Raw genomic sequence first — 27,486 nt, forward strand, 5'->3', positions numbered from 1 at the left:
CTGGTTTGTTTCACGTAGCATTCGTGTTTTCAAGGTTCACCAAAATTGCGGCATGTACTGGTACTTCATTCATTTGGTGGCCAAATAATATTCTGCTGTATGAATATACCACATTTTTTTTATCCACTCATCAGATGATGGATATTTGAGTTGTTTCCACTTTGGCCATTCAAACATGGGGAAACTGAGACCCAAAGTCACCGTAACCTAGATGGGATAGGAGTCCAGACCTCTCTCCTAACATCCACCTTTTCCTGCAGCATCGCTCTGGGAGGACCCAGAGAACAGAGAGTCCAGGCATGACAAACGATCGCCCCACTGGCAAATAGCCATCGCAACAGCATTTGAACCAGAGGATCCAATAACTTGCTTCTGGTTCAGTAAATGCTGGGCCACAGCTTCATCCTTGACAGAGAGAATCATACCCACTGTCCCCCTCCCAGGCCCAAGCCACCATATCTCTTCTCTGCCACTGTTCCTAGCTGGTCTCCCTGCTTTTGTCCTTGCCACATGCAGTCTACTCTCAACTTTGGGAATCAGAGTGAATTTGTTAAAACCTAAGTCAGATCATGTCTCTGCTCTGCTCACAACCCAATCCATCCTGGTGCCTGCCCGTCAGGCTGATAATATTACAATAGCAATAGCAGATAATTTTTCTAGAGCATATCCTGTGGGGTCAGGACCTTAGGAACATTACCTCCGTACACAGGCCACTGCACTTAATCCTTGAACCCTGAGAGTTATGGATAACGGTGAGCTCAGAGAGGTTAGGCCCCTTGCCCGAGCATGCGGGGACTGAATGACAGCAGAAGAGGAGCCCAGGCATCAACCCGACTACAGAGCGGAGCTCTTAAAACTCTGAGCCATAATTTGCCACACTGGAGAAAGAAGAAAACGGTCGAAATGGAAGCCGCTGGGCCAGCTCTGGGCGCCAGGCAAGACTGCTGCTTCCCGCGAACGCGGGCCCGCCCCACCGCTCTTTGATCTTTGCAGCGCTTGCGGCCCCCCTGACCCCGCGGTGAGTTATGGGGGCCGCGGGACCCATAACACAGCATTCCGGGACTCCCAGGGTTGGCAGGACGCAGCACCCTGCTCTGTGATGGATGAGCCACCCCTAGCGCTGGCTTTGTCCTGCCTGGGCCGGGTTGGGGAGCATCAGACCTACTTTGGACGGGGCGTGGCGAGAGGCGGAGTGTGTGTGTGTGTGTGTGTGTGTGTGTGTGTGTGTGTGTGTGTGTGTGTGTGTGTGTGTGTGTGTGTGTGTGTGTGTGTGTGTGTGTGTGTGTGTGTGTGTGTGTGTGTGTGTGTGTGTGTGTGTGTGTGTGTGTGTGTGTGTGTTGGGGTATTGTCTTTTTCCCTTCCCTCCCAGGGCGTGTGAGTAGGGAGCGGACACTAGCGCAGCCGTCAGTGCTCCCGAGTCTCACCTGATAGCGCTTTGAAGACCCCCCCGGACCCCCACGTCGAAGACCGACCCCTCCCAGAACCTCGCCCCCAACTCTGCGCACTTTCGGAGGCTACTGAGGCCCCGCGGTGCCCCGTTCCTCCTCCCTCGCACAGGGCATTTCTTCCGTCCCATTTGACAGCCTAGGCGGAATAATCCTTTTGGGGAACCGCCGGCCTCTGCGCTGCCAGGCGCGGCCGCAGCTGAGCGCTCAGCTCCGATCCATTGTTGGGGTCCGCCAGTGACCCCCTGCCGCGGCCCTTTGTCGCCCGCTCCCTGCCGGGCCGCTCCAGATGCGCCACCGCTGCCCGCGCCCCGCCCGTCCCACGCGCTCCGGGCCGCGCCAAGGCGGCTCTTCCGCACCGTGAGGAGGGGGCCCGCCTCTCCCGGTGTCTGCACGGCCGCCCGGCTGCGCCCGCCTTTGTCTGCATTCTTTGTCTGCCCCGCGCCTTCGCGGTGGCGGCGGCTAGGCCTCTGGGGAGGGGGCCCGAACGCCAAGCGCAGCTGGCGAGGGCGCGCCGGCTGGGAGCGCGCGGGGCCCGGCCCGGCCCGGCCCGGGGCTGCCCCTCGTCTGGGGGCAGTGGAGCCCGCTCGCCGCCGCCCCTCCCCCGTCCCCTCCGCGTGCTCCCGCCCCCTTCCCTCACGCCCGCCCCCTCCCCCTTCCCTCCAGCCCAGCTCAGCCTCGGCACATCCTCCTGCTGCCCGCGCACCTCTCCGCGCGGTCCCGGCTTCGCGGCTCGGCCTTCCGCTGCGCTCGGCTCCCGCAGGCGCTCGGCCCCGCGCCCCTCGGCCGCTGCCCCGCCGGTTGGACAGGTAAGGCTTGGCCTTGGCCCGCCCCTGGCTCCGCCCTCCCGCCTCACCTGGCTGCGCGCCGGGACAAAGGTGGGCTAATTGGAGCGCTCAGGGTCGGGGCGCGCCGAGGACTGAGGCTGGAGGTGAGGATGCTGCTTTCCTCCCTGCCCTCCCAGTCAGTGGGTCCGCCGCCTCCGCTCCTCGCCGCGTCTCCCCTCGGCTCCTGGCTCTGCTCCTGGGCCCCTCATCCGCCCGCCTTCCGCCGGACACTCACTTTTCCACGTTCTGACACTGCCTAGCGTGCGCCCTTGCCGCCCTCTTCCGGACGCGCCTCTCGCCCACTCTCCTCCTCGGCACTAGCCTTCTCCCTCTGGGACCCGGTCTCTCTTTGTCTCTCTGTCTCTGAGTCTCTGGGTGGTCTCTCAGGCTGGGGGCCCCAGTCTGACATCGTTTGAAGAAGCTTGGAAGATTCCCTAAGCTCCGGACAGAGCTGGCAGGAGTGCCCTCTGCTTCTTTCGAGGCTGCCTACGGGGCTGGGGTGTGTTGCAGGTAGAGGGAGGTTCTGGCTACGCCCCCCGCCAGCACTGCTCAGTTCCTCGCACTAGCAACCCCGACAGTGCTGGCCTCGCTCTTCTGGCCCCGGCTCAGGCTCCCTCCCTCTCCACTGCTGGCTTTTCTCCAACTGCGCGCCGGGGTCTCAGATGCCTTCGGGAGCCGAGGTTTGGGTCGTGAGACCTCTTGGGTTTCCCGCCAAGTCTTGACTCACTCCACTGGGTGCTCCCTCTGCCCTCGCCTCTGTCTGGTCTCTCTTGCATGGAGCACTCTTCCATGCTGCCCACCTCCCAGCCTGGTGGCATGCAAGAAGTGTCCCAGTACTGGCTCAGTACCATCCCTCTGGAGTCAGGCAGATGGAGGCTGAGGGAGTGATCTTGGACAAAGGAGCGCACTTCTCTGAGCCTCAGTGTCCCCTTCATAAAACGGGGATAATAGCACCTACCTATAGGGATATATGTGAAAGCAGTGAGAAAAACATATTGGATGCTAGCAAGGCACACACTTGGTGGCCACGGGGGATTCTACAGTCCCAGTCCCTGGGTGGGGTGGGGACAGGGGTCCACAGAAAGGGGGAAATGGATCAAACATTCAGGCTTAGAGACAGTGCAGAGAAACCTGACTGTGGTCCCTCCCGTATCATGGTCACCTCCCCCTACACGCTGTTACAGGCACTCTTCTCTCTTTCTCTCCCTCCTCCTCTCTGCTTGTCCTAAAATCAGAGCTTAAAAATCAGAAAGAAAAGGGTGTCTGCTTTCAAAATGAAATCAGCGTGGCTGTGTCGATGTTGCCAACAGCTGGTCATTGATCATGAGGCATCCATGTGACTCATTCCCAATTCTGAATCTCTGTCTTGCACCCATTTCTTTTTTAATGGCTCTCGCTCACGAGCCATTTCCTTGCCTCTGGGGGGGGGGGATTGTCTTTTGGACCCTGCACCTGTTGTGTAATCACCCAAACCCTCTGACCGTCATCTATGTCATCGCGACAAGTGACACACCACCCCAGGAGTCCGACAGTGATGTGGGCTTAGGGCCATAATGAGGGCAACTTTGGAAGAGGGACACCTTCTCCAGGCTGGAAAGTTCTGGGTTCCCCTAGCTGAGCTTTTATTTCAGCCACAGCCAGAGCTAGCAACTAGCGCCTTTCTCCTTAAAGAGGTAAGAATGGGACTGGAAACACCCACAGACACACACAGACACACAGACACACACACACACACAGACACACACACACAGGCACACAGACACACTCAGACACACAGAGAGACACACACACAGACACACAGACACACACAGACACACGCACACAGACACAGACACACACACACACACACCATCCAGACTCCTGCTCACAATCCTTCCCACCACTTTCTCTGCCTCCCTTCCCACCGTTCAGTTCACCCCGCTCAGCTTCCCTAAATCCCTCCATAGCTCCACGTTTCCACTAAATTAACTACGCTGCCTGCCTCCCATCACACCCCCGTCGGCATCTTGGGTTTCAGCCATGACGGAGGGCCAATCACCTCCACGCCCTGACTGCCTCCGAGCTCTTGCTAGGGCTCTTCCCTCTAACTAACATGTCTCCCCTTGCAGGCCAAGGTCAGATGGCCCCTCCTGTGGGGAGCCCTCCTGCCCCGCCTTGCCTCCCTGTCTCTCCCATGGTCTGCACTTATCTGGGCGGGGCTGGGTCTTGTTCCACTTGGGGTCCCAGTGCCTGAGACCCAGCAGGCACACAGCAGCACAGCAGCTGCTCTGTCCGTATTTGTTCTAATGTATGGAATCCTTGGCCAAGGAGACAGGAATGAACTGACAATGGCAAGCCACAGGTTATCCGTGGGTTCCACTGGGTCCTGCTGGCCAGGCCAGGGGCAGAGTTGGCCCTAGGGCAGACCGGTGAGGTTGTGGAGCGGGGAGCAAGCCTCCTGGAAAGTCCCTGTGGTACCAGGGGCTCTGCACGCCTCCAGAAGGTGAGGATGATTTCTGTGCCTGATGCGAACAGAGGAAATCGGCTAGATAGGGAGGCGACTGCCCAAGTTCAGCAGACTAGCTCAGCAGCTATGTGACCTGGACCTTCACTTGCCTCAGCCAGAAACATGGCAGAGCAGGGGTTTGCATCCTGGCCTCCCTGACTCCCCAGCCTGCGAAGAGCAGGAGCTGGGCATGTTCCCGGGGTGGGGAGGTGGCATACTAACATCTCTCCACTGGCCCGTTCAGGTGCGGTCCGCCTCTCTTGCTGCTCCAGGCCCTCTGCTTGTCCTACCCCAGCCCTTCCTCTCACGTGGGCCACCGTAGCCAATGGAACACAGGCCTCCCCAGGAAGGACCCTGCCACTAGAGGCCCTGCCCCCCTCACACCAGTTCCCAGCTTTGGCAGCCTCGCACACCGCAACACCATGGCCTGGCATTGACCATCTGGGACACATCCCTGAGTGAGTGTAGGGGTACCGGTGCTAGAATCCAGAGCAGTTGGGATAAAGTAATTGCAGACCTCAAGTTTTTAGGGGCCCCCTCTGTGCCAGGCTCTGGGTTAAGGCCCCCACCATGTGTCATCCCTGAAAGTCACAGCATCAGCACTAGTATTAGTTACTGAGTTAGCATGAGGCGTGGTCAGAGAGTCTGCCTTTGGAGTCAGGTGGCCACAGGTTCAAATCCCAGCTCTACCACTTACTCTACTTTGTAACCTTGAGCAAATCCTTCAAATCTTTGTCCCAGTGTTGAACCACTGTAACTACTGTTATTACCTGAAAAGTACTGTCCACTTCAATGGGCTGAATTATAAACTAGATAATACATATAAAGCTCTAAGCCTAGAGTAGCTGATGCCCTATAAATGACACCCAAACAGACATTCATTTTTCAGATGTGGGATTGAAGCCCGGAGAGGTTAATTGACTTGCCCAGGGTCACACAGCTATTAAATGCTGGAGCCAGGATTCACACCCAGGCTTGTCTGACTCCAGGTGTCTTTCTACTCCACACTGACCTCTGCCAGAACTGACAGTGGGCATTTTGTCACTCGATGATTAAGTGATGGGTACAATCAAATTGTCTGGGAACCAAGATAATGAAATTTGGGGGAAAGGGGACCAGGAGGATGGCTTAGGAGAGGAGGAGGGGTGGCGAGTACCTGTAATGTAGCAGGAGGTAGGACTCCACTCCCTCCCCCCAAAACAACACCCCTACATCAGTTTTTTCGAGGTGTGAGGCCTTAGGAGGGTGGGAATTCCCGAGGCTGCTATTGGAAATAATAAAAGCAGATGGTGCTGCCCCTGTGGGAAAGCCAAACCTCATTTGCCAAGACAATGGTCCCCTCCAGGCTGGCCTGAGCCTGTGTTGACCTGCCCGACCGAAGCCATCCATCACCCCACCGAGGACTGAGGACGTGGCCACCTGTGCCTGCCCCCATGCACACGCAGGCACAGATGCACAAACACTTCCAGCAGCCCACCCCCAAGCCCCACTCCCACTCTTTCCCCTCTTCATAATAACAACAGCTACTGTTTATTGCACCCTTACTGGGTACCACTCACTCTGTATACCTTTGCCTCCCCTCATTCTCGCAACCTCCAGCATTTTACAGGAGAGGAAACCGAGGCTCAGAGAGGTCAAATGACTTGCCCAAGGTCACACAGCTCTTTCCACTCTGGTCAGGGGGGCTCTCCCGTGCCTCAGCTTAATGGGTTTGGGCTGATATTTTTGTGTTTGAATCAGTAATAATTACATCTGTGCCTCAATCTTTCATGAGGCCTGTGGCCTCCCTGCCAGGTCAGAGTGGGGACACCTGGAGGGCAAGGACTGTGTCTTTGCCCACAGAATACAAGTTCCCTCCAGCAAAGTGTATGTTTTCCCCATGTTCTGGGAACCTCCAAGGCCAGAGCTGTGTCTCCCCTATCAGATTGGGAAATCCCTGAGGGCAGCCACAGGATCTCCCCTGTTACACTGGAGGCTTCCTGGGGCAGGGGCTGCTTTTCTTGCTCAGACTGAGAGCTCCCTGAGGACAGGAGCCGTGTCTCATCAGTCTAAGAGTCCTCCAAAGCAAGACCGAGATCTTCCCTGTTACAGTGGGAGCTCCCCAGGGCCAGGGCTATTGTCCCCAATCAGACTGGCAATTTCCAGAAGCAGGGGCAAGGTCTTCAGACTAGAGCAGTTTCCCTTGCATGGCATCCAGGTCCTGCACCCAGAGGAGCTCAGCAAGTGGTGACTACCTGGTCCACTGTCCCTGGCAGTCTCCACCCTGGTGCTCCACGGGTCAAGAGGCAGAGTTCTCGGTGTGAGGCCAGGTTGGCACAAAGGCATGCGGAGGGGTAGGTGGGGATCTGGCTGTTCTGAGGCCTAGGGGGGCTGAGAGGCCCCTTCCTATTGGACAGGTGGCACTTTGGGGGCACAGAGCCTCAGGGGGGCAGGGGAGATGGGTAGGGACTAGCTCAGGACTGTCAAGGCCAACCCACCAATGAGTACCCCCCAGGGCAGATACTTCAACTCTTATCTCCCCTCCCCCCTTCCAGGGAGCTCATCTCTGCTGCCTTCCATCCCACCTACACTGCCTGAGTCCCTTCCATACCTGGAAACCTCCCCTTCCCCAGTCACACAGAAGTCCTTATTTCCTAAAGAGTCACATCTCATGACAGGCTAATAATCCCATTTCACAGACAGGGAAATTATGACTCATGATGAGGTGTGATGGTGGGAGGATCATGGGAGGGGCTAGGGAGACAGAATCTAGTCCCAGATTGACTTGGGAAGAGCCCAGCCCAAGAATTTAGGATCCCCCTCCCCTCCCCCACTCTCATTGAGGACATAACTATCTTTGTTTTTTTTTTGTTGTTTTTTTGTTTTTTTTGTTGTTTTTTTGTTTTTTTTTTGTTTTTTTTTTTTTTGCTGTACGCGGGCCTCTCACTGCTGTGGCCTCTCCCGTCGCGGAGCACAGGCTCCGGACACACAGGCTCCGCGGCCATGGCTCGCGGGCCCAGCCGCTCCGTGGCACGTGGGATCCTCCGGGATCGGGGCACGAACCCGTGTCTCCTGCATCGGCAGGCGGACTCTCAACCACTGCGCCACCAGGGAAGCCCTGTTTTTTGTTTTTTTTAACATCTTTATTGGGGTATAATTGCTTTACAATGGTGTGTTAGTTTCTGCTTTATAACAAAGTGAATCAGCTATATGTATACATATATCCCCATATCCCCTCCCTCTTGCATCTCCCTCCCACCCTCCCTATCCCACCCCTCTAGGTGGACACAAAGCACCGAGCTGATCTCCCTGTGCTATGCGGCTGCTTCCCACTAGCTATCTATTTTACATCTGGTGGTATATATAAGTCCATGCCACTCTCTCACTTCGTCCCAGCTTACCCTTCCCCCTCCCTGTGTCCTCAAGTCCATTCTCTATGTCTGCGTCTTTATTCCTGTCCTGCCCCTGGGTTCTTCAGAACTTTTTTTTTTTTTTTTTAGATTCCATATATATGTGTTAGCATACGGTATTTGTTTTTCTCTTTCTGACTTACTTTATTCTGTATGACAGTCTCTAGGTCCATCCACCTCACTACAAATAACTCAATTTGGTTTCTTTTTATGGCTGAGTAATATTCCATTGTATATATGTGCCACATCTTCTTTATCCATTCATCTGTCAGTGGACACTTAGGTTGCTTCCATGTCCTGGCTATAGTAAATAGAGCTGCAATGAACATTGTGGTACATGACTCTTTTTGAAATATGGGACATAACTATTTTGATTGAACAATTACAACTACTCATTTTCCAGCCCTGGGGGAATCCACTCCCCCTAAAGAAGACAGGAACCTGCTGTCTTAGATGCTCTAAGACCCCAACTCGAGTTCCAGGTTTGTGGAGCTGACTACCAGTTGGCCCCACTGTTCTAAGAGCAGAAGGGGGTACCTGGGGATGGCTACCTCCATTGTCCTATTCCAGCCATCCCAGGAAGTGTCCAGTCAAGTCATGAGGAGGTGCCAGAGGGAAGAGTCAGGCAGATAATTCCAAGTTAGAGCATTCCTAAAATCTTCACAGCAGTATGGAAACAAAATCAGAGATAATTCCTGCATCTCACAAAATCTGTCCTAAGCACTGCTGACTAGGGGTTCTGGGCATACAAACACTGCCCCCAGGGCTCCCAGGGATGAGAGTGGAGTGAGAATTCTTTATATATTAAGGAGTTAATCTCTTGTGTGCTGTATGAAATGTGCAGAAATGTCCACTGAAGAGTTTTGTTTTTGTTTGTTTGTTTGCGGTACGCGGGCCTCTCACTGCTGTGGCCTCTCCCGTTGCAGAGCCCAGGCTCCGGACGCACAGGCTCAGCGGCCATGGCTCGCGGGCCCAGCCGCTCCACGGCATATGGGATCTTCCCGGACCGGGGCACGAACCCGTGTCCCCTGCATCGGCAGGCGGACTCTCAACCACTGCGCCACCAGGGGAGCCCCCACTGAAGAGTTTTAAGCAGGAAAGCTAGTGTCCGATTTGTTCTTCTGACCACAGAGTGGAGGATGTTTGGGTGATAAGCTGGGGCCTGGGCAGACAGCAGCACCGAAGGATGTTTGTGTTACTGGAAACATGGCAGGGAATGTGGCGAGAGTTCTGTGATCAGGGCGCACCTACACAGGGCCCTGTCTGGCCTGAGGCAGCTACTGTGAAGGACAGAATTCAGCCCTTAGTGTCAGGGTCCCCAGAGACGCCCAGCAGGCCACAAAACTCCAGACCCACTTCCCCCATGAGCCGGGAGAGCTCATCACCTGTGGCTAAGAATACTGGCTCCCAGATTGCCCCAGAGGAAGGCTGGGTTCTCTTAAGGGAGCAAGATCCCCTTGGAGATGTTTCTTGGCCTCTCAGGGGTAGAGGTCCCTTCTGGTCCAGGTTTAGCAGAAGGCAGCTACCTTCCAGTTTCTTATGAGCTAAAGAGGGTTAGGATGTTTCCATGTGGAGGGTCCTTTCAAGACCTGAGCTGTGGCCAGGGGAGTGGCAGGAATCAGGGCCCCTTCCTGTTCAGATCCCTGACCCCCAGCACTGTGCACCCCTTTCTGAGGAGCCCTTGAAAGATAGAAGTGTCCCAGTCATCCCAGAGACCCCTGTACTGGTCTCAGGCTGCCCATCCCAGCGGCTCGGTGGGTTAGGGTTTCATCTGGGTGCTGGGGGTCAGTCACAGTTAGAGAGGTGACCAAAGCAAGGCAGAGCTCCTCCAAAAGTGAGTGAGAGGGAGGGATGGCCCAGGAATGGGCTTGTTATCATCACACATGGCTGTGTTTTGTCTTTTTTTTTTTTTTTTTTTTGGCCGAGCTGCTTGCGGGATCTTAGTTCCCCGACAAGGGATTGAACCTGCGCCCTCGGCAGTGAAGGCGTGGAGTCCTAACCACTGGACCGCCAGGGAATTCCCACGTTTTGTCTTTGAACATTCACAAATATGTCCTCTGAATTCATGCTACTTCACAATACCTGCCCCTGGTCCCTGGGGGCTCACTCCAGAACCTGGATGTGTCATCCCTCCCCACAGGGGGCTGTCAGTTGGATAGACAGACAGATGGAGGAGTCTTGTCACTGTGGATCATAAATTCCTAGGCTCCCTTGGCAGACCGAGCCCTCGAGACCATCTAATCTAACCCAGTGATCCAGCGGTCTTCTTCCCCTAGTGCCCCCACCCCGCATTATTTTTTGTGCAGTACAGATCATTTCCCATGAAATCTTATCCATAATCCCAACATATAAAATCAATGAAGTCAGCATTTTATGAGTGGTGTAGCACCTCACCAACACCACCAATAATCTCTTCCCCAAACCAAAATTTTCTCCGTTTCGTGCGGATACAGTTTCAAGCCCTACATGCCGTCAGACTCTCTTCAGCCTCTCCTCCATGGATATGCTGTGTGACCACTGTTATGCCCCCAATGTACAATATTGCCTATTTTACAGTAAGTCAAAGAGAAAAAAGAAGCTGTCTTCATGGTATAAAAGCAGGCAATGGGGCTTCCCTGGTGGCGCAGTGGTTGAGAGTCCGCCTGCCGATGCAGGGGACACGGGTTCGTGCCCCGGTCCGGGAAGATCCCACATGCCGCGGAGCGGCTGGGCCCGTGAGCCATGGCCGCTGAGCCTGCACGTCCGGAGCCTGTGCTCCGCAACGGGAGAGGCCACAACAGTGAGAGGTCCACGTACCGCCAAAAAAAAAAAAAAGCAGGCTATGGATGTCAGTTGCATTTGTCGATATGAGACTGAGCCTCTAATAAAGCTTTGGTCGTTGGTGTCCAGAAGATCCTGGAGCATGTCAATAAGTAGCTGCAAATGGCAACAGTTCTTTTAAACTGCTCACCTTGCATCCCTGGAACACTCTTCAGTGACCCGGGAGAAGGCCAAGTTACTGGGGGGCTGTGCCCGAGTTAAAAGTGTGTAGAGGACGCATTTGAGAGTGTCTGTTGTTTTTACCTACAGTTTTCAAAATAGTTTAACAAATATTTTTTTTAAGTGAGGTTAGAATCAAATGCTTAGAGAACCCCTGAAACATCTCTACCAAATATGGTGGCTCAAATGCGTCACTTTCACACGCGAGAAGGAGACGCGGAGTCAGGGAGGGGGGTTGACAGCCAAGTTCTCCTGGGGGGTGGTTGTCTGGCTCACAGCCTGGCCTGAGCGTCATAATCCCTAGGCTTCATCAGAGCATCACTGATATTCCTGGCCCAGGATTCCCATCGGACCCCCTTCAGCCAGCACTGCTCCCACCTCCCACCCCTCTACCCGCCCCCTTCTCCCGTCCAACCCATCAGGCATCGGGTGAGCTGATCAGTAAAGGAGGAATTCAGGCCTCACTGTTGTCTGCCAGGCAGGTGGGCAGGAGCTCCCCTAGTCGCCCGGCCCCCAAATGCAAGGCTGTTGTGGGGAGGGGGGAGGGGGCTCAGGAATCAAAGCGAGCTCCAGGCTCCATCAACTGCCTTCATTTGCATTAACACTGCCTCCCCGCAGGCTTCTGGATGGAGACGACGCTGGCAGTTCAACTCTGCACAGTATGGGACAGGATAAGGGCACGAGACAAGCCCCTTTCCCCCTCCTTTGTCAGTTTCCTCTTCCCAGCTGCCTGGTCCCGCCTCCGGGGCCGTTACTGCTCTCACAGCAATGGCAGGAGATTACGTGGGGGAGGTAGGCGACCCCCGACGAAGCTCAGTGCACGGGCAATGGGGTGCAGAGAGAACCCAGGCCTTGAGGTGGGGCTTTGCCACTCACCAGTGGCGTCACCTTGTGTTTGTGGGTTACCCTCCCAGAGCCTGGGTTTCCTCATTTTGAAAATAATGGAGAACAACCTGCCCTGTGCAGGGCAATTGAGAGGATGCACTAAGAAACGGATGAAGTAAGCTTGTAAGAGCCTGGGCTTTCCAGCCGCTCAGGGAGTGGCAGCTCCTATGATGACGATTGCTCTTGTTCAGTTTAGTTTTTAAGGAGTCACTAGAAGATCTCTGTTGTGAGACGGCTGTCTCTGGGTTGTGGATGGTTCTCATGTCCCTCGACTGCCCTTGTCCCGGGCAACTGAAAGCTGTTGAGTGTCCCCAGTCCTGGGGGAAAGCGACCCAGGCCCCAAAGAGCAGGCTTTATGCGCAAACCTCGGGCAGAACCGTCCCAGGCTGATGGGGGTGGGGCACGTGGGGCACCTGCTGCCCCTTTTCTCCCGGCTGCTTGGCGCTCTGGGAGGCAGGCTCCAGCTGGCTTCCAGACCGGCAGAGTGGATTGGAGCCCGCATCGCTGTGGATCCTTGGTGCCGCTTCTCTAGCAGCCCGCGTTCCCTGAGTGGCTCTTTGCCAGGCTGGCATCTTGGCTGCTGGAATGTGCCAAGATTCAAGTACAAATGCTGTGGGCTTGGGGACAGGGTTCCATGCGGTCTTCGGGACAAAGAGGTGCCAGCATCCCCAAGCCTCACTTAGCTCTCTCCTTCTCTCTCTCTGTCGCACACACACACAAACACGCACACCCTCCCTGGGAATTTTTTATGATCTGCTCAGGTGTCAGTTTGATTCCATTCCGATCCGTAGTTATCAGTGCCTATTATTTGCAGGGTCTTGTAAATCTGACAGGGACAGAGGGGAAAGGGATCTTCCCCAGATCTTCTCAGGGACTTAATTTTATTTATTTATTTTAATATTTATTTACTTATCTGGCTGTGCCGGGTCTTAGTTGCGGCGTGCGGGATCTTTAGTTGCAGCGTGCAGGATCTTTAGTTGCGGCGTGCGGGATCTTTTTTTTTTTCTTTTTTTTTTTTTTTTTTTGCGGTATGCGGGCCTCTCACTGCTGTGGCCTCTCCCGTTGCGGAGCACAGGCTCCGGACGCACAGGCCCAGCGGCCATGGCTCACGGGCCCAGCCGCTCCGCGGCATATGGGGATCCTCCCAGACCGGGGCACGAACCCGTATCCCCTGCATCGGCAGGCGGACTCTCAACCACTGCGCCACCAGGGAGGCCCCGTGCGGGATCTTTTAGCTGTGGCACGTGGGATCTAGTTCCCCGACCAGGGATCAAACCCGGACCCCCTGCATTGAGAACGTGGAGCCTTAACCTCTGGACCACCAGGGAAGTCACTAGTCGGGGACTTTAAAAAAGGCTGATTGCCCCAGCAGGAAATGAGCCGGGCAGAGCTGTGTGGGAGCCCCCAGGGGGTAGTTTTCTGCCGGAAGGGACATTTAGGACGAGTCCCAGAGGATGGGCAGGATTTCCACAGAGAGAGAGATGGGGGTGAAGAGGAGAGGCTGTTCCGGGCAGAGGGAACAGCCTCGGAGAAGAGAGAGACAGGAAAGATGGGAGGTGCTCGAGGCCCAGGGCATAGTCTCTATCGGCTGTGACAGGGAGGAAATAGAAGTCAGGGCTGCAAAGTTAGGTTGGGGCCACATTATACGAGATCTTGAGTACCCAGGTGAGGAGTCTGTGGTTAAATGGGAAAGGGATAGGGAGCCATGGACAGTTTGGGGCAGGAGAGGGTCAGGATCAGAGTAGTTTGGCAGCAGTATGGGCTGGGCCCCGGGGGCTGGATGGTGCTGATATCCATCCAGGAGAGGGATGGCCTCTCAGGTGCTTCAGCCTGCACGCTGAAATCCCCCCTCCCTGCCCCAGGCTGGCTGCGTACATGATTTGTGGGGTGCAAAGGGTGGGAGGGAACAAAGATGGCACTGAAGTTGGGGTTCCTGGGTATGATGAACAGACCCATGGCCACTGGCAAGGGCTTGGTAAGAGAACTTCACTGGGAGAGATGGCAAGTATCCGTGATGCACAGGGGTGTAGGGTTGGGATGGGGCTGGGCTTCAGCTCCTGGCTCTGCAGGACCAGTGCCGAGGCTGGTCACCGAGCTCAGAGGCTGGCTCGGGGTCACTGATCGCCCTCATGTGTGTCCACAGGGACAGCACGCTGCCCATACACGCTGTGGGGCTGCCCACCCCTCACCCCTCTGCCAAGCCTCATCTGGTCCCTTGCCTGCACTTTTTGGGTGTCCCGCCTTGCTCCTCTGTGCTCTCAAGGTGGAGGGATTCTGTTCACCGGGCCAGTGTCCCAAAGGTTCCCTGTTGATGGTGCTCTGTGGGTTTCTCCCAGGTTATCGATGTGAGGTCCCCTCAGGACAGAAAGGCGGGGCTGGGTCAGGGCAGCATCCAACACAGACTCAGCCTTTCTCAGCCACAGGGAGGGGAGGGTGGAGCCTGGTAAGTGCAGCCTGGCATCTGCCTGAGGCCTGGAAATAGGGTTTGAGGGGTCCCCGGGAGCAGAACAATGCTTGACTGACAGGCCTCTCAAAGGCCCCTCCTTCTCCCACCTGGCTGCCTCAGGAGTGCAGGCCTTGCCTGAGCACCGGCCTCCCGGGCCCTCATTATGGAAAGGCTGGGGCTGAGGCTGGTGGGCAGAGCCCAGGGCAGTAGAGGCCCGCACCTCCCAGGGGACCACTACATGCCAGCTGGGGGATGAAGGAACAGCAGGATAACAGGAGGCTGGTGACCAGGCAAGCTGGGGAGGAGCCATTTCCCTCCCCCCAGACCCCTCACTCTTCCCAGAGTGGGTCAGCCTGTCCTCCCCACCCACTTCAAGGGCCCCTCACTCAGCGTTGGCTAACGGTGAACCTGGGGTGGGATGGCCAGTGAGGGGGCTGCAGGAACGGAGGGGGCTGGAGGGAGAGACGCCAGCAGTTATCCCCAGGCCACCAGCCTTTCCTCAGCCCTGGGCAATTACAAGGCCACAAATCACAAGGAAACGGTTGTGTAAGCACCTTTGTGAACCTAATGGAATATGCAGGGGGCCCAGGGAGGCCATAAAAATTCAATCAGCCTGGCTAACCTGGTGCCCAGCTCAGCTGGATGCAGTGAGGTTGGTATAGGGGGGAGGGCTATGGGGGAGGGGCCCCAGGGGGTGGGACACTCCCATTGTGCCCCAGCCACGAGTCTCCTGAGCCTTAGCTCCAAGTCCTTCTGGAGCATCCGGGGGTTCCGACTCGTCCTCTGGCACAGAGTGGGGAGCAGTGAGGTCCCCTGAGGAGACATCACTTCTGGTGCAGAAAGATGGGCTGTCCCCAGTGTAGGTCAGAGGTAGCTCACCCCACCCTGCAGGGTCAGAGTCCAGCCTCCAAAGCTCCCCAGCCCCCGCAGGGACAGTGCCTGCCATGTCAGAACTGGAACTTGGAGGAAGAGAAAAGGCAAGGCCTGGGCTGTCCTGGGACAGGACAGCACGTGGGAGCTCAGAGCACAGGCATAGCAGTTGCATAAATGCCACATACTCCGTGTGACAGCCTCTCTGAGCCTTTATTTCCACTTCAGAAAATAATAGGCATTACTTCAGAGACTCAGTGAAAGGACCAAGTGATAGAAATTCACACCAAGCGCTGAACACGATTCTTATTTACAGCACGTGCTCAAATGCTATTATTCCATCTGTTTGAATGTAGGCTTTGAGTCAAGTCCCTGGGACCAACGGCCTATTTCTGAGCTTGGGGGGACTCAGCTCATTCCAGGGAACTTAGCCAAAGGTAGTGGTTTGTACAGAAAGAGGAATCTAGACTAATCTGGAACCTGGGTGCTTCTTAAACTATTGAAACCAGGGATTCTCAGCTTCAGCACTGGGACAGTGATTCCCTGTCATGGGGGAGTCCTGAGCATTGTAGGGTGTTTAGCAGCATCCCTGGCCTCCACCCAGTAAAGTCAGTGGTGCTGCCTAGTTTTGACCACCAAAAATGTCTCCAGATGTTGCCAGATGTCACCTGGAGGGGTAAGGGGGCCAAGTCCCCCTCCATCCCTGTTGAGAAACACTAGGCTATAATAGTGTGGGTGAGGGGACTGGGGAGTGGGGCCGTGGAGGAGGAGGGCTGCCCCCTTAGAGTCCTGCTTTTCTTGCAGGGAAAAGCCCATGGCTGGGCCCACCACCCACGTTGCCCCCATGCTGTTCCTCGCCCTCCTCCTGCTACTGGAGCTGAGCCTGGCAGTCTCCCTGGGACCCGGAAGCTCTGCTCGGAACCTCCCGGAGAATCACATCGACCTCCCAGGCCCAGCACTGTGGACGCCCCAGACCAGCCACCACCGCCGGCAGGGCCTGGGCAAGAAGGAGCGTGGCCCAGGCACACCTGGCCGGGCCCAGGATGGGGCTGTGGTTGCCACCACCAGGCAGGCCTCCAGGCTGCCAGGGGCAGGGGGGCTGCTGCCTGGGCAGAATCCTGCAGGCCTGCTGCATGACAAGGATCTGCTCCTGGGGCTGACACTGCCCTACCCCGAGAAGCAGAGCCGGTCTCCAGGGTCAGAGAGGGTGAAGAAACGAGGCAGGGAGCACAAGAGCCGTAAGGAGAGGTTGAAACTGCACAGAGGTAGCTGGAGGTCTGCGAGGGGGTGGGGCCCTGCAACGAAAGGGGGAGGGGGAGTGGGGGAGAGGGATCAGGTCCAAATGGCCAAGGGGACTTCAGGGACAGGACAGGGAGGCGGGGGAGGGGGGGAAAGGGTGGGCAGAGGTGTCAATGGTGTGAGGTCCCTGGGAGGACATCCAGAGACCCCAAAGGGGGCAGGTAGTGGACCCCCAGAGGAAGGGAGGGGTCTCACTGAAGTCAGAGGAATCTGGTATGAAGAGGACGCTGGGAAAGGCCTGGGCATGGAGCATGGGAGGAAGAGAAGGACATGTGGCCGTAGGAGCTCAGTCTTATCAATAGATCATCCTCCTAAATCAGGAAGTTCTACCTCGCATCTGACCTAAATCCATCCTACTGTAAGTCCTGAATAGAGATGGGACAGTTCGGTGCCCTCCAAGCCCATCACTTAATCAACTCCGAGGCACAGAGCAGAGGCCGAGAGCTTAGACTCTGAAGCCAGATCTGCCCCAGGTCTGATTCTGGTTCCACTACTTACTGGCAAGTCACCTTTCTGTGCCTCCGTTTCTGCAAAGTGAGTGTAATGGCCCCTTCTGCCCTTGGGGTAGATTCAGAGACGGCTTGCTATTTGAAGTACCCAGAATGGTGCCTGGCACTTGGCAGGGGCAGTGGGCAGTGGTTGTTACTAGTTAATTCTCAGCTTTCTCTCAGTGCTGAGTCAATGTCCTCCGACCTGGACACGGCTGACCAAGGAGAGCGGTCACGTCCTTACTTCTCCTGCCTCTGCTCTGTGTGTTTGATGGGGTTTCTTCCTCGTCTTTCTGACCTTCCTTCAAGTTCCCTCCACGTTCCCAAATCCCCTGTGAGCCGCACCACCCACTGGTCCCAGCCTCCCCAGAACAAACATGTCCCAGCAGCCCCACCCAGCAGGCTCCACCCCTGTCTCCCCTGGCCAGAGCCCAGGCAGGCAACCTCGGCTTCCAAGTCTCTACGTGTGACATGAGTGCCTCTAGGGGCAGACCGAGTGCCACAGGCATGGCTGGGGGCGGGGGCTCTGCAGGAGGTGGGTGATGGATCCTCAGCCCCACCTTCTCCTGCAAACAGCTGGGGCTTGCTTCCCTTCCAGCCCCGCTGAGACCCCCCAGGTGGACAGAACACAGGGGAGTGGGCCCAGCTTAGACTCTCGGCCTCCCACCCCTAGGGATCACGTGTCAGGTGGGGTGGGGGCAGAGGCAGCCTTGACAGCAAGCAAGAAGGCTACACGGGGCGTGGACTCAGCCCAGCCCAGCCCCAGCTCCCGTGGACCAGCAGGGCGCTCCCACGAGAGTCCAGGCCCAGGCCTGCTGACCAGCTGTAAGGTCTCAGCCTGATGGGGCCTCAGTTTCCTTCTGTAAAATGAATAGAGCAGTTTCAGTGGTCCCCGAGTCCCCTTCCTACACTCTGGGGTTCATCTCTGGATGGTGGGGAGGCCCCAACTGACCCAACCAACATTAAAGTCAGATCTTGCCTGAGAAAAAGAGGCCAGGATGAGCCTGGGGCCTCTAGCTTTTCTTGAAGCCCCTTGGTTCCCGACCACCCCCCAGCCCTGCACACTCTCCCCTCTCACACTCATCCTACCCCATGCCCATATATCTTGGAAGGCAGCATCAGTGGTTAAAAGTATTGGTTTTGCAACAGATGGACCTGGGTTCGAACTCAGACTTTGATACTCACTAGCTGTGTGCTCTCAGGCAAGTTGCCTAACTTCTCTGTGCTTCAGTTTCCTTCCCTGTAGATGAGGCTGAAAGAGTACCTCCCTGCCAGAGCTCCTGCAAAGGTTAGGTGAAATAGTGCTTATAAAGCAGGACCCAGCGTACATCGTGGTCCCAGCACACACCATGTACTCAATAAACAGGGTCATTATCACCACGTAGGGAGCTCTCACCTCCCAGCCTTCTCAAAGGCCTCTGCCTCCCTGCAATGCCTCTCAGCGTCATCACGTGGCTCCCCTAGTCAAACTTACTCTCCTCCAGGAAGCCTTCCATGGTTAATCCTACTAAGTTCTATTCATTGCACTTACACTAATGGCTGCACCCAACCAACCCAGACTTGAACTTGCTGGAATATTGCTTTAGAGCAAGAATCCTGGGCCATCTCCCCAGCAACACTGCAAATTCATCCAAGACTTTCCCCCTCATCCTGCCCCCAGACTCCTGCTTCCACCCCCGCAGGAGGGTGGGCAGCAGTGATGTCGGCTGAGCCAATAGCTTGTCATATGGTTCCTGCCGCCCCCCCTGTTCGCAGCAGGAAATGTGGGTCCTGCTGTGGGCCGATACGGGGTGGTGGGTGGCAAGCAGATAAAGTTGCTGTGTTTCCTGCTCCTTGTCTCAGGCCGAGCCTTGGTCAGAGGTCCCAGCTCCCTGATGAAGAAGGTGGAGCTCTCAGAAGACCAGGCCCCGGATGCTGCGATGGAGGAATCCTCCACCAGCCTGGCCCCCACCATACTCTACCTCACCACCTCTAAGGCAGCACCTGCCACAGAAGAGTCCCTGATCCTGCCCGTCACATCCCTGTGGCCCCAGGTAAGGGGCCCGGGGTGGCCTCGGAGACGGAAGGGTCCTTGAGATGATGTCATGCAAACCCCTCTTAGTACATTTAGGGGGACTGAGGCACAGTGGCAGGAAGGAGCTGGTCCAGCCCAGCTCGGGCCAGTGGGCCCACTGGCCAGGGAGGGCTGCCACTGTCCAGGCAGTGGTCCTGGGGGCTCACTCTAGGGAATGCCAAGGAAGCCAGTGCCGGCTCAGCACACTGGTCTCTGCATCTAGAAGAGCAAGGCCTTTGGGGAAGGATTTTGTACATGCTGAAAAGTACAGAGAATAATAATCTTTAAAACCATGTCCCCATGATCCAGAATTAACAAGCTTTAGTTAACATGTTGACCCATCTGCTTCAGACCTTTAAAAAGGATATATGGAAGGGACTTCCCTGGCGGTCCAGTGGTTAAGACTCCACGCTTCCACTGCAGGGGGCGTGGGTTCGATCCCTGGTCCGGGAACTAAGATCCCACATGCCGCGTGGCACAGACAATAAAACAAGAACAGAAACAAAAAGGTATACAGAGAGGAAGCAAGGCAGCAAACGTGGCAAATACACCAACCATTGGTGAGTCTAGATGGAGGGTATTTATTGTTGCAATTAACATGAGGTGCATCATTGCACCTCTTCTGGGGCTTTGAAATTTGTTTCAAAATAAAATCATTAAAAATGATCAAAAATAAATATATGTGTAGAAGAAATAAAACTTTTTCTTAGCAGTAGATCTTTCTTATTCTCTTTTTGGGTCTTGCACCCCCCTGAGATTCTGATAAGACTATGGGCCATTTCCGATGAATCCATGGTTACCCATGCTGTCGCAGGGCCCCTGAAGCCCATGTGTTGAGAACCCAGCCCTAGAAGGTGGGTTCACATCCTACTGTGGCCAGGGCTGTGAGTGGAACTGCTGGCCAGAATTTGCTGTGCCGAGACTGCTGGCGAGGGCTGTGAGTGGAACTGAGCCATGGCCGTGGCCTCAACAGTGCCACAGAGAGCTGATGACATCTGCAGGGGAGAGAATGGGCAGGGGAACAAGCAGCTGGGCTTCCTCCTGAGCGGATACAGCTGCCTCCCCCCGCCTCCCCCAGAGGGCCTGGTGGATCACTTGCCCGACTGCATTAGCTGCCTATAGGCACCGTCCCACATTGGGGGTGGCTGCTCTGGGCGGCCCTCTCAATGTCCCCGGGCTGGGATTGCAGGCTGTCCAGCCCAGGATGAGCTGGCCTCTGAGGAGCCCCTCCTTTGCTCTCTGGTCCTGGGGCCCCACGTTTCTTCTTTCACCTGTTGGGATCTTCAAGCTCCCTCCTCTCCACCCCCTTCTGCAGGCTCATCCCAGGCCTGACGGGGAGGTGATGCCCACACTGGATATGGCCTTGTTTGACTGGACCGATTATGAAGACTTAAAGCCTGAGGTCTGGCCGTCTACGAAGAAGAAAGGTATGTCTACCCACCCCGCCAGCCCCTTGCTGGGCTCCCTCCCCTCTCCCACCATCCATTGGGGTAGGGGCCTCGGTGACTCCAGCCTGACCTACATATGTCCAAGGTGGGATGGGGGGCCTGGAGTCTATAATGGAACAGACACCTGAAATGGACTTACTGATCTCAAGTGCTCATCGTGCGGCAAACGCTTTCTACATAGCTACTCACTTAACCTTAAAAAAAAAAAAAAAAAAAAAGGTCTGTTCTGCTGTTGATCCCACTTTAGAGAAGAGAAAACTGAGGCAGAGAGAGGTATTGTGTCTTATCCAAGCCACGCTGTGGGAGTGGTGGTGTGAGCGCTCTTACCCTGGTGTTCTGTGCTTAATCTCTCTGCCCTGCCGAGCCTCAGCCTCTGACCACAGATCCTGTTTTCCCCAGAGAAACACCGGGGCAAACTCTCCAGCGATGGGAATGAAACATCACCGGCTGACGGGGAGCCCTGCGACCATCACCAGGACTGCCTGCCAGGTACCGAACCAGCATCGTGTTCAAGGCACTAGGCCGGGCTCTGGGGGAACCTGCGTGGGGATGGGGGCGGGTGTTCCCAGACACATGAGCAGGACCCTTGAGGGATGGTAGATAGTAACAACCACGGCTACCACTTTACTGAGGGTTGCTGTCATACTTTGTTCTATTTAATCCTCACAGCAACCCAGAGAAAGAGACCTTGTCCTTCCCCATCTTCAGGCGAGGAAATTGAGGCTCAGAGAGGCTAAGTGTTTCAGCCGAGGTCACACAGCTAGGAAGTGGCTCAAACCTGAGTCGGCCTGGTTCTGAACCGCTGCCCCACACTGCCTTCAATCATGATGACCCTTCTCTCGACTTCTCTCTCCTAACGTCCTTTTGGGCTTAATTCTGTCTTTGTCCCATCATGACACTGCTGGGCTTCTTGGGATACTTTGATGATGGGATACTTTGATGACATCCTGACCTGTTCAGCAGCTGAGTCCATTAAGACAGTCTGAAAACAGAGGCCTGGGTTTTTTTTTGTTTTTTTGCGGTATGCGGGCCTCTCACTGTTGTGGCCTCTCCCGTTGCGGAGCACAGGCTCCGGACGCACGGGCTCAGCGGCCATGGCTCACGGGCCCAGCCGCTCCGCGGCATGTGAGATCTTGCCGGACTGGGGCACGAACCCATGTCCCCTGCATCGGCAGGCGGACTCTCGACCACTGCGCCACCAGGGAAGCCCCAGGCCTGGGGTTTTGATTGATGGTCTAAGCTGCTGGCCCTTGACTGGGCCAGTCGGAACTTCTGGGAAGACGATAGCGAGGGGGAGTTTGAAGGGCAGGAGTTTTCTGGGGGTGGGGGTTAGGGTAAGGCCTGTGAACAATAAAAGTGGAACGAAGGAGGAATGGACAGGAGACTGTGATGCAGTCGCCCGCCGGCCCAGCAGGGAGCTCCAGAGCAAAGATTGCCTGTTAGAAGAGGCCCCTGCTGGGCAGATAGCCAGGCCCTGGCACCCCCACTGAGCCAGTCACTGCCTGGGCTGTTCTGCTCCGGAACAGTGTGACATTGGCTCAGGAGGCTCCTGCAGGTGTTAACAGCTGGAGGCTGGCAGCTAACTGCTCTCCTGGCCGATGGATGGCAAGTGCCTTCTGGAGGGAGATCTGAGTTGCACACCTCCACGATGCTCGTTAATTCAGTGACCAGAATATTCTACAAAACAGCAACCCAACAAGCCATTTGGCATCGGAGAAGCCAGACCGCCAGCTCCCTGAAAGGCTGTTTTCTTTCCAAACCATTGTTTTCACCCTGAGCAGAAAGAAAAGGCTCAAGTTTGGGCCAACTGAACAGTGGCTCTGAGAGTTGGCTCCATGGTGGGCGAGGCCGTGCCGAGGGCCTGCCTCTCGGGGGCTTCTGTTTCCCCATCTGTCCAAAGAGGACGTTGGCTCCATGATCACCGAGGCCCCTCCCAGCTCTGTGCTGACTTCACACCTGGCAGCCCCCAGCCGTTCCACCCAGGGGGGGATCCCACAGCGCCCTCGCTCCTCCCATGATCAATCAATTGCCCATCTGGGGCGTCTGGGGTCTCTGCCGCCTGCCCCCAGGGGCCTCGGCCGTGACATTTGTCGGTGGTTCCAGCTGGGAGCCTTGCGCACCAGATGGTCCATCCTGCCAGGGATGGCCCCACCATGGAGATGATGTATCTCCTGTCCAGTGGGAGCATGTGCAGGGCGCAGGGAGGGTCCGCTCGGCGTGGCTGACCGAGTGTGCTTTTGCTGTGTGGGCAGGGACCTGCTGCGACCTCCGGGAGCATCTCTGCACGCCCCACAACCGAGGCCTGAACAACAAATGCTTTGACGACTGCATGTGTGTGGAAGGTGAGCCCGACGTCGGGGGCTCCCTCGGTGCCGAGACCTCGCAACCTCCCTTTCTCCTCCAAGCCGGGGTGGGCAGAGAAGGGGGTGGGAGAATCCCTGGGGAGCTGAGGACACGAGCAGGAACAGCTTTGCTCGGTGCCTTCACAATCTGTGAACTCATTTAGTCTCGATTCCTGGCATCGTTGCTCAAATTTGCTTTTCTCACCTCTTGAAATACAAGCTGGCATGATCTCCCATGATCTGGAGGCGGGAGAGGGGAGGAGAGAGGAGAGTATCTTTTAAAATAAGATCAAACCTGAGAAGCCTGGTGCTTTCACACCAGAATTCTATCCCAGGGGAGACATTCCAAGTGTGATAACAAGGGGTGGGGGGTGGATTTCCCAGCACTGTCCCAGGGAAGGATGCACTTGCCCGGCTGGCTCCCTCTTTAACTCCTCTGAGCTCCCACGTGGAGCGGTATGTGCCCTCCTGCCCAGGTGGGCCCAGGTGTACCCGGCTCTGTGCTAAGCCCTTTACCCATTATCTCCTTAATCCTCCCAACGATCCCAGGAAGGGAGCTATTGTTCTCCCCATTTTACCCAAAAGCAAACTGAGGCACAGAAAGGTTAAGCCACTTGCCCAAACCTACATAGCTAGAAAAGTGGGAGAACATTTTAAATTTTGTATTCTGAAAAATTTCAAACATATATTGAGTCGTCAGGATAGTATAATGAACCCCCATTTCCCGTCACCCAGCTTCAGTAATTCTCACTCATGGCCAATCTGTACTGTCTCCCCCTCCCCATCTGCTTCCCCCGTTGCAATAGGATTTTTTTAATCTTTTTTTTTTTTGGCCACGCTGCACAGCATGCAGCATCTTACCCCGACCAGGGATCAAACCTGTGCCCCCTGCAGTGGGAGCGCAGAGTCTTAACCACTGGACTGCCAGGGAAGTCCCTGCAATAAGATTTTGAAGCAACTCCTGGAACTGTAGATATTTCATCTGTGAATATTTCACTATCACATCTAAGAGATAAGTACTCTTTTAAAAACGAAATACCAAAAGTGCACAATAATTACTCAGTGTCATCCCACATCCAGGGCTCACATTTCCTGAGTGAAGGGATTTGGTCTCAGTCCCTCTGTTGACCATTCTGAGATACATGCCCAATTTTTTCTCACATTAGCCTCAAAAATTATCTGCTGTGAGAACAATAAAGCTGCTTAGGTCCAATTACTCATTCATCTAGTCTGTCAAGAAATATTTATTGAGTGTCTACTATGTGCTGGGTTCTGATAAGGACATTGGGATTCAGCGACAAAGAGAACCAGCAAGTTCTGCACCCATGGATTCCATTCTAGTGAGATGAGCAACAATAAGCAAATAAGTAGATAAGATGTCTTTAGAAAGGAATAGGGGCTGTAAAGAAAATAATCCAGACTGGGCTGATGAGGAGTCTGGGAGGTGTTTTAGAAAGGGTGGACAGGAGTGGACTGCAGAACCAGCCACCTGAAAATGAGGGGTGGGGGGATGGAGAGAGAGTCCCAGGCAAGCGGCAGAGCAAAGCCAAGGGCCTCGGGCAGGAATGAGGCTGGAATGTTTGAGGGCGCCTGGCACACAGTAGCCAACGGGGAAGGTGGCAGAAGGGGAAGTAGGAGAAGCTGGCGGGGAGGATCATGCAGGACTTTATAGAGTTATAATGGGAAGGTGTCGGCAGGTTTTAAGCAGGGGAGTGACCTGGTCTGACTTATGAGTGTAACAGCTCACTCTGGCTGCGGTACTGTTGGGGGCAGGAGTGGAGACACAGAGGACCAGCTGGGAGGTGAGGGCATGGAGGCATTCAGGGGTGGAGATGCTGGGGAGCTGCCTTCTGTTACCCGTGTGCAGGGCTGGGGGCCCATTTCGCAGAGGAGGAGACTGAGGTGCAGAATGGCCCGGAGGGCGCTCTAGTCCAGGAAGCCCGGAATAGCACCAGGGCCTCCAGATCCAGCCTGCCTAGGTGAGGGGGACATGGCCCGACTGAGTTCACACACCCAGCTGGTGCCCAGCTGGTGCCCAGCTGGATGCTCACTGGGCAGCCCCTCTGCCCAGGAAGGCTTCCTTCCTTCCTCCCCAGGGCCTCAGGTAGGAGGGGGTAGCTTTTCAGGCATCCAAAAGATATGTGTGCAGCCAAAACCCCGTCTGGTCGTTTCCCGTGGTCTCTCCCACCCTGGTCGGTCCCACCAAAATTCTTGCTTCCTCCGTGGAGACTCAGGCTCCAGAAAAATAAATTGAGTAGAAATGACAACTCATTAAAGATGGTCCAGGAAGAGGTTGTCAGGAACCTTCTGAGGACCAAGTGTCCTGAGGACTTCTGAGAAATCCCAAAATGTTGAATTCAGGTTCCAGGGCTGCAGTCTAGGCCAGCCTGGATTCTGGAGGGTTCCAGAAGGGCTTCTGTGGCTACCAACCACTCCTGCTCATAATCCCCTGCCCCCCTCCTAAGTGTATTTTGTGTGGCCACAGGTCTGAAAGCTGTGATCCAGGTGTCAGTTCTAGACCCCAAAGCACAAACTTCACAGCAATTCCTTTATTCTCTTGACAGTGACATAAGCACATCTTAAGCAGGTGATGTCCTCCTCTCTCCCTGTGGTCACTCCTAACCTGAAATGTAGGGATTGCTCAGGCCACACCGAGCAATCTCTTCCCCTAACCCTCCCACCCCCAATCAGGAGGATGTGGCCTTAAATGAAAAACATGTCTACCCATGTATGTCAGGGGATGCCTGACATGTGGTTATGATAGAGCCACAGCCAGGAACCCCTCCCACTGGTGGGCCAGGAGGGCCATGACTACTTTAATTAGGGTGGTCAGGGAGGGCCCCTTTGGGACCTGAAGGCTGTGAAGGAGCCAGCTATGCCAAGAACTTCAGGAAGGCATTTCTGGCTGTGAGAACAGTAAGTGCCAAGGCCCTGGGGCCAGAAATGAATGGGTTTACGAGGAAAAGCAAGAAAACTGCGTGTGGCTGGAGTTAGAGTGAGGAGGGGAGTGGGAGGTGAAGAGAGCAGACAGGAGGCAGGTCCAGGTCCCAGAGGGTCTTATAAGCCAGGGTAGGAAGTTTGGATCTCCTTTTGAGTACAATGGGGAGTCATGGGAGGTTTCATAGGGGAGGGCAGAATCTGCATCCCTTTTAAAAAAGGTTTTTAATGGACTATTTTTTAAGAGCAGTTTTAGGTTTACAGAAAGATTGCGCAAAAAATACAGAGTTCTCATATGCCCCCCCAAACACACCGTTTCCCCTATTATCTTACTTTAGTGTGGTGCAGTTTTTACAACTGATGAACCAATAGTGATACATTATTCACTAAAGTCCATAATTTATATTAGGGGTTCACTCTTTGTGTTGCACATTCTATGGGTTTTGACAAATGCATAGACATGTACCCACCATTATAGTATCACACAGAATAGTTTCGTGGCCCTAAATATCCCCTGTGCCCCATCTGTTCACTCTTCCCTTCTCCCTCTGTGATTCGCTTTTTTAAGCCCATTCAGGCTGCTCTGCAGGGGATGAGTTGGTTGTAGGACAGAAAAAAGAAGGGAGTGGTGGTGAGAGGATGCAGGGGGTTCCAGAGGGCGCGGAGGGGTCTGGCTGGTCGCATCCCTGACCCCCTTGCCTCTCTTCACCCAGGGCTGCGCTGCTACGTCAAATTCCACCGGAACCGCAGGGTCACCCGGAGAAAGGGGCGCTGCGTGGAGCCCGAAACGGCCAACGGCGACCAGGGATCTTTCATCAATGTCTAGCGGGCCGCGTGAGGCGCCTCCCCACCGGCCAGGGGACTGAGCGCGGGAGGTTTGGAGAAGCCGGGCAGTTTGTTTATAACTCGCGGTGGCAGATCAAATAGGGAGTCAGATGACTGAGGCTGCAGGCTCAGACCCAGGACACTCAGCCCCAGGAGGGGAGCCCTGGGCGAACTGCCCCCGCCCAGGAGCCGAGCAGCAGCACACCTGCAGCCACCACCCGGCCAGTGGGAGACCCACACCGCCAGCGCATCCCGGTGTCCGCGTTCTCCGCGATGGCAATGTCGAGAGCGCCCTCTACCGTCCGACCGCAGCACTGCAATGGTTTCAAGTTTAAAAAGGAAGAGGTTTTCGAGCTGGAAAAGAATGGAAACTCCCTGAGAGATAGGGGAACCAAGGGCGGGAGACGAGTACGAAGCACCTCCTATGTACCAGGCACTGTGCTAAATGAGGGGCATACATTATCTCATTATCTCACTTGTCACAGCCCTTTAAAGTAGACATAATCACCATTTTACAGGGGAGGAAACTGAGGCAAAGTTTTATGACTTGTCCAGGGTCCCACATCAATTCTCCTCAAATCTTCACCTGTGTAAGAATCCCCAGGGATCTGGTTAAAATGCAGATTCCAATTCAGTCGATTCTGCATTTCTAACAAGCTTCAGGGCATGCCAATGCTGCTGGACCCAAGACCCCACTGAAAGCACCAGGTCCTGGAGAGTCAGGGTGAAGCTGGCATCTGAACCTGGGTCCGACCAGCTCCAAGGCCC

General features: G+C 55.3%; 1 protein-coding gene across 1 annotated transcript; it reads left to right on the plus strand.

Moving 5' to 3' along the window:
• The first annotated feature begins 2,173 nt into the window (after positions 1–2,173).
• On the plus strand, positions 2,174–26,719 carry DRAXIN (dorsal inhibitory axon guidance protein). Its single transcript, XM_060079811.1, has 7 exons — positions 2,174–2,254; positions 16,131–16,591; positions 18,956–19,146; positions 20,482–20,593; positions 21,014–21,103; positions 22,867–22,956; positions 26,607–26,719. Exons 2-7 carry the CDS (start codon positions 16,141–16,143, stop codon positions 26,717–26,719), a joined length of 1,047 nt encoding a protein of 348 aa, XP_059935794.1. The 5' UTR covers positions 2,174–2,254; positions 16,131–16,140.
• Positions 26,720–27,486: the final 767 nt, after the last annotated feature.

This window comes from Mesoplodon densirostris, chromosome 2 (assembly GCF_025265405.1).
Source record: "Mesoplodon densirostris isolate mMesDen1 chromosome 2, mMesDen1 primary haplotype, whole genome shotgun sequence".
NCBI classification, from domain to species: Eukaryota; Metazoa; Chordata; class Mammalia; order Artiodactyla; family Ziphiidae; genus Mesoplodon; species Mesoplodon densirostris.

Excerpts from the sequence above, each read along its gene's own strand:
- DRAXIN (XM_060079811.1), top strand. The coding sequence starts at position 16,141 with ATGGCTGGGCCCACCACCCACGTTGCCCCCATGCTGTTCCTCGCCCTC. Across the intron at positions 16,592-18,955 it reads GAGGTTGAAACTGCACAGAG|GCCGAGCCTTGGTCAGAGGT; the intron begins GTAGCTGGAGGT and ends TCCTTGTCTCAG. Across the intron at positions 19,147-20,481 it reads TCACATCCCTGTGGCCCCAG|GCTCATCCCAGGCCTGACGG; the intron begins GTAAGGGGCCCG and ends CCCCTTCTGCAG.